The 13,325-nt window shown below is 48.8% G+C and overlaps 5 protein-coding genes across 5 annotated transcripts; 4 read left to right on the top strand and 1 right to left on the bottom strand.

Annotated features, from left to right (window-relative positions):
• Positions 1-867: 867 nt before the first annotated feature.
• On the top strand, positions 868-2,685 carry AO090001000390 (uncharacterized protein; the record flags this gene model as incomplete). Its single annotated transcript, XM_001818862.3, has 2 exons — positions 868-1,358; positions 1,497-2,685. The coding sequence occupies 2 exons, from the start codon at positions 868-870 to the stop codon at positions 2,683-2,685; spliced, it is 1,680 nt and encodes a 559-aa protein (XP_001818914.1).
• Positions 2,686-2,887: 202 nt separating this feature from the next.
• Positions 2,888-4,512, top strand: AO090001000391 (uncharacterized protein; the record flags this gene model as incomplete). The annotated part of the gene is made up of 2 exons (XM_023234528.1): positions 2,888-2,951; positions 4,061-4,512. 2 exons carry the CDS (start codon positions 2,888-2,890, stop codon positions 4,510-4,512), a joined length of 516 nt encoding a protein of 171 aa, XP_023089644.1.
• Positions 4,513-6,358: 1,846 nt separating this feature from the next.
• AO090001000392 (uncharacterized protein) lies at positions 6,359-8,252 on the top strand (the record flags this gene model as incomplete). The annotated part of the gene is given in 4 exon segments (XM_023234531.1): positions 6,359-6,873; positions 6,921-7,077; positions 7,097-7,643; positions 7,735-8,252. The coding sequence occupies 4 exon segments, from the start codon at positions 6,359-6,361 to the stop codon at positions 8,250-8,252; spliced, it is 1,737 nt and encodes a 578-aa protein (XP_023089645.1).
• Positions 8,253-9,017: 765 nt separating this feature from the next.
• On the top strand, positions 9,018-9,476 carry AO090001000393 (uncharacterized protein; the record flags this gene model as incomplete). The annotated part of the gene is made up of 2 exons (XM_001818865.1): positions 9,018-9,103; positions 9,161-9,476. The coding sequence occupies 2 exons, from the start codon at positions 9,018-9,020 to the stop codon at positions 9,474-9,476; spliced, it is 402 nt and encodes a 133-aa protein (XP_001818917.1).
• A 413-nt stretch (positions 9,477-9,889) lies between these two features.
• Positions 9,890-12,613, bottom strand: AO090001000394 (uncharacterized protein; the record flags this gene model as incomplete). Its single annotated transcript, XM_023234532.1, has 7 exons — positions 9,890-9,948; positions 9,983-10,594; positions 10,656-11,207; positions 11,276-11,368; positions 11,414-11,514; positions 11,704-11,757; positions 11,814-12,613. The coding sequence occupies 7 exons, from the start codon at positions 12,611-12,613 to the stop codon at positions 9,890-9,892; spliced, it is 2,271 nt and encodes a 756-aa protein (XP_023089646.1).
• Positions 12,614-13,325: the final 712 nt, after the last annotated feature.

Genomic DNA, 13,325 nt, shown 5'->3' on the forward strand with positions numbered 1-13,325 from the left:
TCCGTCGTGTGTGTAGGGATAAATACATACCAGTACTACCTATCTGAGGCTATTTGGCCTGTTGAGATAGGATAGAAATGTTGTATCATAAAATTGCCATTGGCTGGGACCCTTTGGCGGTTTAAGATAATCAGCAGTAATTCTTTGTTCTACGCGAGCATTCGAACTTTGGATCGCTCGGCTCTCAGACACGATAAGCGGCTTGGCCACGGGGCAATCAATGGCGTTGACTGGCCAGCAAACGGTTGCCGTATATTATCGCGCATGCTGGGCGCTCACAGATCCCTGGATCGTGGTAGGGGTGTGACCAGTTACTAGACTTGTGAACAATAGGAGTACACCGAGATTGAAATGTAACATGCATGGTCGTGGAGCGGTTGGGGATGGTCGGCCTTAGGGCTTGGCTTGAAAGATCGGTCAATGGCCAGGATAACCTTCCTTAGATACGACCGGTAAACTGCATACGCAGCGTCATTGCTTAGCTGCAGGACCCGGAAAAAATAATAAAAAAAAAAACGAGGACTGCCTAGCGTCGTGTTAATATTAAATATCGTAGCATCGCCCACCCTCGTCGACTGTGGACAAGAATTCTCCTTCTGTACAACACGAGTTGAATAGGGCACGCTGAGAGAGAGAGTCAAGTCAACTTCCCTTTCTTTGTTGCTCTTCATACAGCATTTATTATGCTCTGCAATTCCCCCTCATTTCCTCCTCTTGTCTTATCGCAATCCACTACCTTATGCCAATTCTCTTTTCTGCTCCTATCTTATCTCTTTTTCCTTATCTTTTGAGCTAAGCTGTCGGGTTGCGCTCCGAATACTTTAAACCTCACATCTTCCGTGCTCGGTTGGCATCGCAATCGCCAAGATGGGGCTGAACGAGGAGAAAACCACAAAGCTTGAACCTTCCACCTCGGGTGAGGGCGGTAGTATTCATGTCGGGGAGAGCATGGGGACCCTGCATCGCCGGCTTGGTAACCGTCAAATCCAGCTCATCGCCGCTGGTGGCTCGATCGGCACGGCCCTGTTCATTAGCATTGGCGGTGGTCTCGCTAAGGGTGGCCCTGGCAGCCTGTTCATTGCCTACACGCTTTATTCCTGCATTCTCGGACTGGTTAATAACTCGATCGCTGAAATGAATACGTATATGCCGGTGTCAGGAGGCTTTATCCGTCTTGCTGGCTACTGGGTGGACGACGCTCTTGGATTCCTCGCCGGTTGGAATTTCTTCTTCTATGAAGCTTTCCTGATTCCATTTGAGATCACGGCACTCAGTATGGTAATGTCCTTCTGGAATGAAACCGTCACGGAGCCTGGCCCTACGGCAGGCATCTGTGCCGCGGTTATTGTTTGCTATGCGTAAGGACCACTTTGTCGATCTGATCTAGCCTTTTGACGGCATCCCGTCATTATGCTCTGCCTATAGATCCCTGACTGCCACACCACGACGAGTGGGAGATTTATTAGAATTGTATACTGACAGACGGATTGATATAGGACACTCAACATCCTTGCGGTCAAATTCTACGGAGAGGCGGAATTCTGGCTATCCGGAGGCAAGCTCATTCTGATTTTTATCCTCTTCGCCTTTACCTTTGTGACAATGGTCGGCGGTAACCCCCAGCACGACGCCTATGGCTTTCGCTACTGGAATAACCCTGGTCCATTCGCTGAGTTTCATACCACGGGCGACCTGGGTCGTTTTGAAGGGTTTCTTGCCGCTCTCTGGAGCGCCAGCTTTTGTGTCGTGGGTCCTGAGTACATCTCTATGGTGTCCGCCGAGGCTCAGCGCCCGAGCATTTACATCAAGTCGGCCTTTAAGACGGTTTATTATCGATTCTGTATCTTCTTTGTTGTCGGTTCTCTCGCTGTCGGGATTGTGGTCGCCTACAACGACCCGGCCCTCGTCAATATCTACTTTGGCGACGGGGACAGCAGCACCGCAGCAGCTTCGCCGTACGTGATTGCCATGGAAAACCTCGGCGTCAGTGTGCTTCCGCATATTGTTAACGCCTTGATCTTCACCTCTATCTTTTCCGCCGGCAATACATACACCTATTGCGCAACGCGATCCCTCTACAGTTTGGCTGTGGAGGGCCGCGCCCCTCGTATCCTACGCTACTGCAACAAATCTGGTGTGCCGGTTTATTGCTTCTGTGTCGTGATGCTCTTCCCCTTCCTCTCCTTCCTCCAGGTCGGCAGTGGTTCCGCGCAGGCCATTACCTGGTTCGTCAACCTTGTCACTGGCGGTGGCTTGATCAATTACTTCATTATGTCCGTCACCTTCATCAACTACTATTGGGCCTGCAAGGCCCAAGGCGTTGACCGCAAGAAGATGCCATACTATGGCTGGTTCCAGCCGTATGGCGCCTACCTCGCCGTAACCGTTCACACCCTGGTGATCATTTTCTACGGATATAGCTCCTTCACCCCCTGGAGCGTGTCCAACTTCTTCTCCAACTACACCATGCAGTTGGTAGCGCCCTGCCTGTTTATCTTCTGGAAGGTGGTCAAGAGGACTCGCTACGTCCGACCCCACGAGGTAGACCTCGTCTGGGAGCGACCTGGCATTGACGCCTATGAGAATAGCATAACTACCCCCCCAGTGGGTTTCTGGACCGAGATGATCGGCTTAGTCGGTATCGGACGGAAAAAGAACAGCCAAGACCCCGAGCGCGACAATTAAAGTGATGCGTGTCTTATCCACCCTTCACTGGCCCTACCTAATCCTTTCGATTGCGACCATTGCGACCCTTGCGCCCTATTGCTAACGAAAAGATACCCTCTACGAACTATATCGAACCCCCGGAACAGAAACAGTACACTTTGCCCTGAATGCAGTATCAGTCCCCGCGATTCGGTTTCCTTCCCTTGCGACCAGGAATACGATGCCAATTAGATGTACGACAAGCCCCATGGATTCAGTAAGCCGGTCTCTCGATCAACCTGCCAGTATGCCATCGCCCATGCCATCGCCCATGATATCGCCCACATGTCCGTACAGATGCCCTGCACCCGTGCGAAATGCGACCAAGCGACAAGGTGCCCCGTATACGAAGGAAAGCCCTATCTACAGAAGTACCTAGATATAGAAAAATTCACGCATGTGTGTATTAAACATTTCTGCCTTGGGCAACTTTTACCGAAAAACCTTTTACTCTCAGCCCATTGCGACAAAGAAATCCACCGGTTTACGACAAGAAAAAAAAAAAAAAAAAAAAAAAAAAAAAAAGGAATGGCCAAGGAGGTCCAAGAGCGCCGAAATTGAGATACACAAAACATACACAATCTACAACCTACCTAACACAGCCACCCCGTCACCGGCTAGTCCAATATCAGTCTAGCCGTCTCGTGACACGGTTCGAGCGCGCCAACCCGAAGGAATATCTTTGTTCCGTGTCCCGTGTCAGCTGGCGTTGCCCTAAGTTCTCCCACCCCAAACGCGTCAAAACGGCTCGATTGGCTCGACTCGCCAATGTTTCACACACCATCCTTGTCTCTTTGACATCGGAGGTTTGCCTAGAGTTTGAGTGGCAATATTACCTAAAAAGAAAGCTGCTATTCAGCTCGTGTCACGACTCACAAAGGAAACCAAGACACATGGAAGTAGTCCCGTTTCGTCCGTATACACTAACTGTCATCCTGGCGTATGTAATTTTCCCTGGCCTGAAACTTGATTTATTACCCGATTCTTGAAGGTTTGCCCCCATGTGGCTTCGAGTTAAACCTGCCTTGGCTTAACTTTACTCCCCACTTGACTTGTCTTTTCTCTCCATATTTCCTAACGTTCTCTAACGACTGATTCAGTGCCACTGATTAGGATTGTACCACTGAACCTAGTCTAGGATTCGAAAAATAACACCTGATATCTTCTACACGAATCAGAACACAGCCATAAACCAAAATGAGCGAATCCCTCATCCCAATATTCTGTCTCCACGACATCCCACTCCAAGTACATACAAAACCCACCATACCTCTGTGAAACACACACAGTAACGCCAACTAAATAACCCAGATCCTCACCTCAATCCTCACAAAAGCCTACGCACACGCCATAGAAATACAATCACCCCCAACGCTCCTCCTGTTAGAAAATACCGGAAACGCGCTGCGCAGATACACACATGACGATGTGACGTACCCTCCCGTTGATCCTTCATTCAAATCACCTTTCCTTGGGTGGGAATTGAATGAGGTAGTTCGGTTTCTGCGTGAGTATGCGACGGGAACTGTTGTGGATGAGTCTGTGTTCCTTGTTGCGGATCAGAGAACCGCGGAGGATGAATCGCTTTTATTAGTGCAGAGTCTTAGGGATGGGGAGTCGGTGGAGTTTGTAAGGGTTGCTGCCGAGTTTGTCAATACTCAAGCGGTGGCTATGGCTGTTGCTACGACTGATGTGCAGGAGTTGCGGAGCTTGATTGATGAGGGTGGCGTGTTTAGAGGTGGGAGTGGTAGAGGTGGGAATCTGTTGCCGAGAAAGGGAGGGAAGGCGCCGAGGAAACAGTTGTAGAAGCTTTTATCGTAAGAAATTGAGGATCTTGGAAGAGGTTGCTCTTGATTGTGTGAGGCTTAGGCAATCTGGAAACCGGTTGAGTTCTCCATAGCTATGTGGAGGATGCGTTCGGTATGTTTGATTAAAGTATGACAGCTAACAGGTGTTTCCTCGATAGGGTATACACAGGCTTGACCACGACTTTATGATTCTTTTCTAGGAATCTCGTCTATCATGGCAGGGTGGACCGATGAGATATCAGCTTAGCACCGAGCTTTACTAAATTTAGGGAATATAGCGACCTCTCTGAGGTTGTGCAGACGGCTCTACGTTCTTTGACTAGCAGCTGAACGGAATAGTCAACACTATGGCTATGAGCGAGATACATTCAGGCGTTTTACGTTCTACAAGTTGTCGATGGGTATGGCTTCCATGGTGTATCCTGCATAGGGCTAGCACCTACTGTACAGTGAGAATGGATAAACGTTGCATATGTGGTACGGCGATTTAGACCAAGACACCCCAACTACGACTTGATCGAACAAGCACAGGCATAAGTCCTGGCTGAAGCACAACCAGCGATATAAAGGAGCTGTTCACACCCTGATGGAACGCTTATGCTATTCATCCTATCGCCAAGAGGACTAGTAATGAACTTCTCAGATCAATTTTGATAGCCCTAATCGCGTAGATAATAATCAAGACTTCAAATCTAACCTGACACCGCGTCGACAGATTACTTTCTGCAGAGCCTGAACAAGAATACCTCAAGATAATTAATTGTCATGATTCGTACTTGACAGCGGATAAAATCACCCAAGTCCCAGAAGTGGAGCGTCCCAATGCCGAGTCAATTAGCGCTGACGCACAGTCAATCCTTACCGCATACGGCAATCCCAATATGCAAGTAATAAACATCACCACTCCCATTCGTCGGAACGAGGCCAACGAAATAAACCTAGCCAAGACGCTTGACCAAGAAGGTGTAGTGCTGATGTCGTTCGTAGGGTTAGTTCAGAGGCATTGCTATGATTGGTGTTAAGGCAAAAGCTACTTATCCGGCCACGCGGAGATTTAGATCCACTCAGCCCTTCACCTTCCTCGCCTGGATATGGGGCTACTTCGTACACATATGTTGGCACTAGGCAGAAATGTTAAGGCGTGGACCCAGTTACCAACAGTTGATGATGGCTACGTAGTTCTCATATGATTGTAATCGGGTCCTCGCACATAGTTTCTTGGGTTCTTGGCGTTGGGGAGTCTTCAGGACAGTTTGTTTATTTTCTAGATGCGATGATTCTGTGGTCAAGGTGGATAGAGATCATGAATGTGACAAGCATCCAAACTCGCAAGTAAGATCGATATACAACTCACTAAGTTATACATAGTATATTCAGTTAATTTCGGGATTTCCGAGAAACTGGTACAATCTGTTCCCACGTGGCTGTTTTGCTACCAGGGCCTGAAAATAAGGCCCTTACACTATCTTCAGCCTCGAAGTGAGATTATATGCTCTATCGCCGTAGTGAAGAATATATATAGAAATATATATCACATCTAGTCTACACTTGATAATTGATTAAATGACCTTCCAGCGCACCTTTAGAGACAACATAGATATCCAGTCACTCACGTCTTTTCTAGAATCACTGGTGCTACTAGGGAAAGCGATTCTATAACCATCTGACTAGGAATTACTTACTTTACTTTGGTAAGATACCATTGGCTTTGAAGGCAAATAAACACGGCTTATGTTGTTCCCAGAGATCACGCTGTACGCAGGTCTCTTTAGAATGAAATTGACGTGACACCCCTGTCGAACTCAGCCCTAAGGAAAGCGCCATTACCCCAACCACAGATCCCGATGAGCAACATCACAACAGAACCTACAAAAAGCCGACGGCAAAATAAAGGGCTCGCCTGTGAAGAATGTCGTTCACGTAAACTCAAGTGCGATATGAGCCAGCCGCAATGTAGCACCTGTCGCAACATGGGTGTACCATGCATTACAAATACGGCGCGGCGGCCACGAGGCCCGAGGAAGGGTCATGTCAATGTACTTAGATCGCGAATCGGTGGGTCGTACTTGTGTGAAAAGTTGCCTGATATTTCCGCTAATCTGATCGTGCGAAGTACAGCATCGCTTGAGCGCCAGTTATATGAGAATTCCGAGGCCCAGCCGAGTAGGCGAGAAAACTCAACATCTACCCGACAAGCTTTGGAGGTAGACCAAGTAGTAAAGGTCGATCTTAATGAAATTGAAAGGGTCAGCATGGTACATTCGCAAGGCTCACCAGATGATTTCTTCCCGGACACGCAGTCAATTGGACTGCCTAAATGGCCATCGGTAATCCCTTCATTGGAATTGGATAGCGAATGGTGCAAACATATTGGACCCTTCCCAGAGTCTATATACGTCTCCCCAGCGCTAACCCCATCAAGCAATATACCCACATCGATGTCAACTTCATGTCCGATCGACGCCAGCATAAGGCCACTGGAACTGGGCTCCCAGGCGATGACACCGCAGTTTCTGCCAGTTCACCTTCCAGTTCAGCTGTCACCCCTAGAGCGCGCAGATCTGTAGGGATTTTAAATAAAGATTAAACGCAAAGATGAACTAACTTGCGGTCACAGGGACGACCTTTTCTTCGACCGCGCCTACCCCTTCGCTCCCATTGTTCATCAGCAGCGGTACTACGCGCGGGCAACCCACGAGTCAGACGCAAGAGAGCCCTTAACATCCTTACAATATGCCATACGAACGCTGGCGGCGTCAATGGGTACCCAGTTCCAGGGTGTCCTACCCCTTTTGTACACTCATACCTGTTGTTTATTGGACGTGTGGGAGCAAAAAATGCCGAACGAGGCTCTTCCCATCGAAGTGGTCCAGGCGCGACTGCTCCTTGTCCTCTACGAGATCCTAAAGAGTAACCCCAGTAAGGGCTGGATTAGCGCTGGTCGCTGCTTTCATCTGGTTCATCTCGTGAAACTTGATCAGATTGACAACCCCAACAGTTGGCAGACATCAAACCTCTCTTGGATTGAGGTCGAGGAGAGACGGAGGACATTCTGGACAGCGTATACGCTCGATCGTTACGCGAACCTCGTAAACGGCCTGCCGTTGGCCATGAACGATCAAATGGCAAGTTACAGCCTCTAGTTGTACTGTCAAAAAGGCAACCAATTATCTCACAGGTTACTGACCTACATAGATCCTCACCCGTCTACCTGCTCCAGAGACTGCATTTCGACATCAACAGGCTGTTACGACCGAATATCTAGCCCCGGCTATAGCGAAAAAGGGCGATCAGCAGCTATCACCCTACGCGAAGTCGATAGTCATGCTCACCATCCTCGCACGTTGCCTCTCTCACAGAAACCAGTGCAACGTAGAGCGTATCCTTGATCCCACATCCCAGGAATGCATCGTACGTCATCGAGCACTTGACACAATATTGAGCCACGAGATCCAGACGTCATTGTCCAGCGCCGCTGCCGGTTTCGAGCCGTGCGACCCCACATTCCTCTTTACCAACATGCTGGCACAAACGGCGGTCTTAGTGCTTTTCACTGCTTTGGACTCGGTGCCCGAAGTCGCAGAAATGTACCAGGACATGTACGGAAGCTACGAGACCAAGGCTTCTATGGCGACGGAAAGGGTCCTCAGCCAGGCACAAAAGCTGTCGCAAGTAGGATCCTTCAAGGCAAGCCTGGTTTCTCACGAGTACTCGAGCATTTCTGATAAAAGAAATTAGGTTCATCCATTCACACCGATCGTGCTGTTCATTTGTGCTGAATTTTCGCGCTCATGCAACGGGTTCAACCAGAATTTTGCGGCGCAGTCCAAGGCTATTTCCGCCACCTTGAGTGATATGGCACCTATAAATAGTCTTGCCAGGATGCTTGAGCTGGAGCTCCAGCGGAATCTGGAGATTGTGCCAGGAGCTATAAGCTTCTAGGGCCATTCTGTGTCTGGAATCTTTCTCGACAACCCCATTTATCTTGTACAAAATTGCATTTTTCAGCGACCTCTTAGCAGTAATATCTGTTAGAACACATGATAATGAAAGTCATATTAGCCACAATAGCTTTGTCAGTCACCAGTACTCACTTCACTTGACGCAATAGGGCCTTCGCATTACTAAACATATCTAAGTGGGATTGCGCGAGTGCTATCCCCGATGGCATATACTGAGCACCATAGCTTATGATGAGTCAGGATAGGCAGCCACTAAGTAGTATGCAGCTCTGACAGTCAATGTAATTCTGATATCTAGTAGGCCTAAAGAGACGTTTCTGCCGCTGACCAAAAAGAAACTCCGAATCGCTCGGCCGGCCCTTATATCCGAGGTCGGGATATTTGCCCCTTTCGGATATGCTAACTCCCTGCTTGTGGCTACATATAAACCCAGCCTACTCTGCGTTCTTCTTACAGTTCATCAGAATATATTGAGTATCCTCAGAGAGTCTCAACTATCTATTTTGTATCCCTTCAAGCAATCCTATCCAATTCATACATAATGACCCAAAAGACCATTTTCCAGGGCGACACAAAAGCCCAGTCCCATGTCTCCGTGGGCTCGTCTATCTACTCCGAGAAGCAAGGGTAAGTCCTGGACTCCACATGTTTAAGCATATCTATGAACCTTAACAAAAGTTCTAGCGCGTCATGCACCGTGCATGGATCCTCTCAGACGCCTCATCTGGACCGTCAACTCCAACAGCCTCAAACTAAGGAGATCTTGCAAGCACTCACCGTCGCTCTCAATGATATCGCGGATGAGCGTCAGTGCACCAAATGTGCGGTGGAAACCGCCTCAGGCCTCTTGACAGGCTATGTCCGTGAGGTGAAAGCGGCTAAGAAGAATGGTCAATATTCTAAGGAGGAGAAGAAGGCGCTTAAGAAGGAAATCAAGGATTTGGCTAAGGGTGTAAAACGCGATGTTAAAGCGTTGTGGTTGGAGGGGAATAGTAATTGACTTGTAATCAGATGTGACGATTTTCTTATATCTTAGGGAGTTAGGGCTTTCTTGGGGAGTAATTGATGTGTTTCTTTGGACCACCAATCGACTAGAGTTCGATGTGAAATACTTAATTAGTCTTGGTAAGCTGTACGTACTAAATAGACGATATGCATAATTTGTCCTGATATCATATAGATCTGCTTATAATTTATAAATGAGATAAAAGAGTCTAATAGAATCGGTTTACACTTTGTTGGTACCATGATCCACGCTCACTCCATTGTTGCCATTTACGCTCTTCACCTTGTTCGTGGCCAAATTCATGCTCCCCCTGTATTCGCGACTCGTATCATCAACCATCGCAGTAGAGTCAAAATGCCATATCTTGAATGAACGATCCTTGACTTCCTCGAAGCAGGACTCGGTCTTCACGCGCTTAGCCGGGTTAGCCCACTCCGGTTGTTGGAAAAGGTCGCAAACGCGTCGACTGCTGTTGACCAGCCACTGAGTTCTCGTCCGACGGATCTTGTCGTATGTCTCGAATGCAGTCCGCAAGGCAGTCGCCTTGGATGTGCGATGCTCCCGAAGATCCATGATAAGCTCGGACATCAACGTGGACATGCAAAGCGCATCTTCGATCCCGAAAGAGGCTCCGGCACCGTGATGGGGACTCGACGCATGCGCAGCATCACCCATCAGGCAGACTCTTCCCTTGTTGTACTTGGGCACTGGGTATTCGAACAGGTCGAAGAGTGCCCACTGGTCTAGCTCTTCCGGGAACAGTTCGACGAGGTTACGGACCGGAGTACACCAGCCGGCCAGTGCTTCGAAAACGTCCTTCCGGGATGCACGGGCCGTCGTAGGCTTGTCTTGTGGCCAGTCGTTAGGATCGGAGACCACGACGGTGGCTCCGATTGTGTTAGTGTTGACGGGGTAATGGATAAGATGTGCGTTCGGACCGACGTGCATGTGCTGGCGGAAGGTCTTGTATTCGCCTATCGCTGCGACGACTTTGTCCATGGGGATTAACGCGCGATAGGCGACCTTGTGTGTGTATTGGGGGTAAGAGGCAGGATTGTCCAGACCGAGTAGGAGCTGTCGTGCTCTGGACTTGATTCCGTCGCATGCGATTACTGGACGCAGGTATTGGTTGAGCCAGAACAGGAGTAGATAGGGTACAGAACCAGAACTTACCAGCGTCAGCCTCAGCCCTAGTTCCATCAGTAAAGTTCAGGTAGACCTTGTCCACGTCCTCGTTATCCTCAATCGTGTCCAGTCGCTTCCGTAAGTGAACAACCCCCTCGGGGATGACTTTGACAAGATCCTCTAAGAACTGATCTCTGCGAACGGTCTCCCATCCTTTGACGCCAGCATCAAGCTTCAAGAGCGGCTTTTGGTACATTGGGTCGCCCTCCCGTTGCTGGCCGTAGCCATCGATCCACCGCAAATACGACTTGGGATCCTGCTGGTCCAGCGAAACGTTGACAGCTCCTCCAGAGCGCAAAGCCGTCACGACAGCCGGGTTGATCTTCTCCATACAACCCACCGTGTTTTTCGTGAATCCGATACCGGCACCAATCTCTCGAAAGTTACGGGCTTGTTCGTAAAGCTTGACCTGGACACCTCTCCGCGTGAGTCCCGCAGCGAGGACAAGACCGACGATTCCGCCGCCCACGATGGCGATTTCCGGGGTTGTGGCTATATCAGGTGTAGGGACGATCATTATTCGTGTTTGTAGGTCAGCAGCTGTGTAATCGAGGGGTATGTGAAATGTTCTAGGTTGTGTATGTAGAGTTTGCTCTATATCTTGTTACTGATTTTAATATTAAAATCCTGGCAGACATAGTACCACTGCAGTTTTATAAAACAGAGCATTTTAGCCCCGGGCTCCCATAGCGCACCATATTCTGTTTAGTTTCTCCGGGGTACTCTACGCAAGCCAGCAAAGTTACTGCGGAATATCATTCTTTGGGGCCTGCCAAATTTCGGACAACCCTTCCTCCGGATATTCAAATGGTAAAATAAGCCGAATAGTGTTAACCCACTTTTATAGCTAGACCGCTTTCCAAGTTAAATCTATAAAGTTATTCCGAGGCCAGAATCTGGCGGGTCCACCAAATCCTAGCTTCTATTGCATGCTTCTGTCATCTAGTTGCTCCTTAATATGGCCTTTTGGGGTAAAGCATAGGTCGATCGGGCTCGCATTTCAAAGCAGTAATTCATCATGCTCCGTAATACATACGTACTAGGGACTTCATATTTCCCCTGTATGGCATAAAGGGTATGCAGCCTGGCCCTTCATAAAACATCTCCATCATAAATATATACGATGTGCCAAGATAGTAAACCTACAAACTCCCATCTAACACGCCCGTTTGTTGAGCCACGGATAATATCTGCTCAACTACGGAAGCTGCATCTCGAACCTTGATCGGCACGCGATGATTCCCACCCCACTCAACAAGTCTTGTCATGCAAGTATCGCAATTCTGATAAAGAAGCCTGCGATGTAATTCCAGCCCAGGATCCGTCTGCCCATGAACATGCACAGTTGGAGTTCGTAGACGATTATCCTGCAACAAGTCCACAGCAACTAACGGCTCGCCACCGGTGGTACACTGCCCAGCATCGACAAAGCCCCGAGGCATAGGGAGATCCGGACGAAGCCATCTCAACGGTCCCCGTCCCGCCAACAGCACGGCGAATCGGTATGCCGGCCAAACCTTGTCGTCTTCACCCCGTCGCCGCAGCTCCTGCTGTGTCGCAAGGATGCCAACGGCAAGATGAGCCCCCTGACTGAAACCAAGTAGACCAACCCAGTCTCCCGTCGCGCCTCGACAGTCGTCCGCAAGTCGTGCGGCGGCTAGCGACTCCTCGATTTTTCTCACGATGTCGTGTGCGTTCTGGGCTAGGTCTTCGGGTCGTACGCGTAGCCATGCCTTGAATGGACCGTAGTCTTTGTATACGGAGGTCACGTCAGGCCCCGGGCGTGCTGGTAGGGGCGCTTCAGCGAAGACTAGTCGGAAGTGTGGGTGGAGCATCCGTTCGAGAACTCGGCATTGCATGCGAAAGATGCGGGCGTTGGTGCCGCCGCCATGTAAACAGAGGATTCGTGGTAGGTGAAGTGTTGAGTCGTTGGCATTCACTATCATCTTGTAATCTGGTCTTGCGAGACGTGGTGGAATTATTGGTCCGAAAGGACGGTTGGGCAGCTATGTGATGTGTCCGGAGTATAGTAACCAATTTTAGCTCTATTGGAGCGTTCCAGTGGTTCACAGTTTTTACATACAGATTTGGTAACTTGGTAGAGTAGTGTAAAAGATATGATCTACGATACTGTCATTCTTACATGGGTTTACAGTCTTATATGAAGCTCTTGTGTACATTAATAGTAGTGAAGGATTGTGGTGGCTTAAACTTAATAAGATCGCCGTATACCAAAATATATATCTTGAAACTTTGATGTCACCAAGCAACTTGGTACACACCTCCGTTCTATGACTCGTCCAATACTACTCAATCAATTTTGAAAATACTTTCTCTATTTTCCTTTAATTTTTTTCTTCGCAGTAACTACTTGAAAACTCGAACAAGGCAACGCCTAAGGGCTTCGGGCTCAAGTGGGGCGGCACAGGCCGTGTAGAGAACAATGATTGGACACTCGGAGTTTCTTTTCAATGCTGGCGATCATCACGCGCATAAAGAAGCCCTAAGGAGAAGATGACAAGGAAGTGACAAGGATGATAACCAACAACCTCCGAAGGCTGACAGACCAAATATCTCCGAGATTTTACAAATAGAGTTAATTTCCCGAGTATGCCGGACCCTAAGCCCGATTGACGATGTTGTATATAAAGAGAAAAG

The sequence above is a fragment of the Aspergillus oryzae genome, chromosome 2 (assembly GCF_000184455.2).
Source record: "Aspergillus oryzae RIB40 DNA, chromosome 2".
NCBI lineage: Eukaryota > Fungi > Ascomycota > Eurotiomycetes > Eurotiales > Aspergillaceae > Aspergillus > Aspergillus oryzae.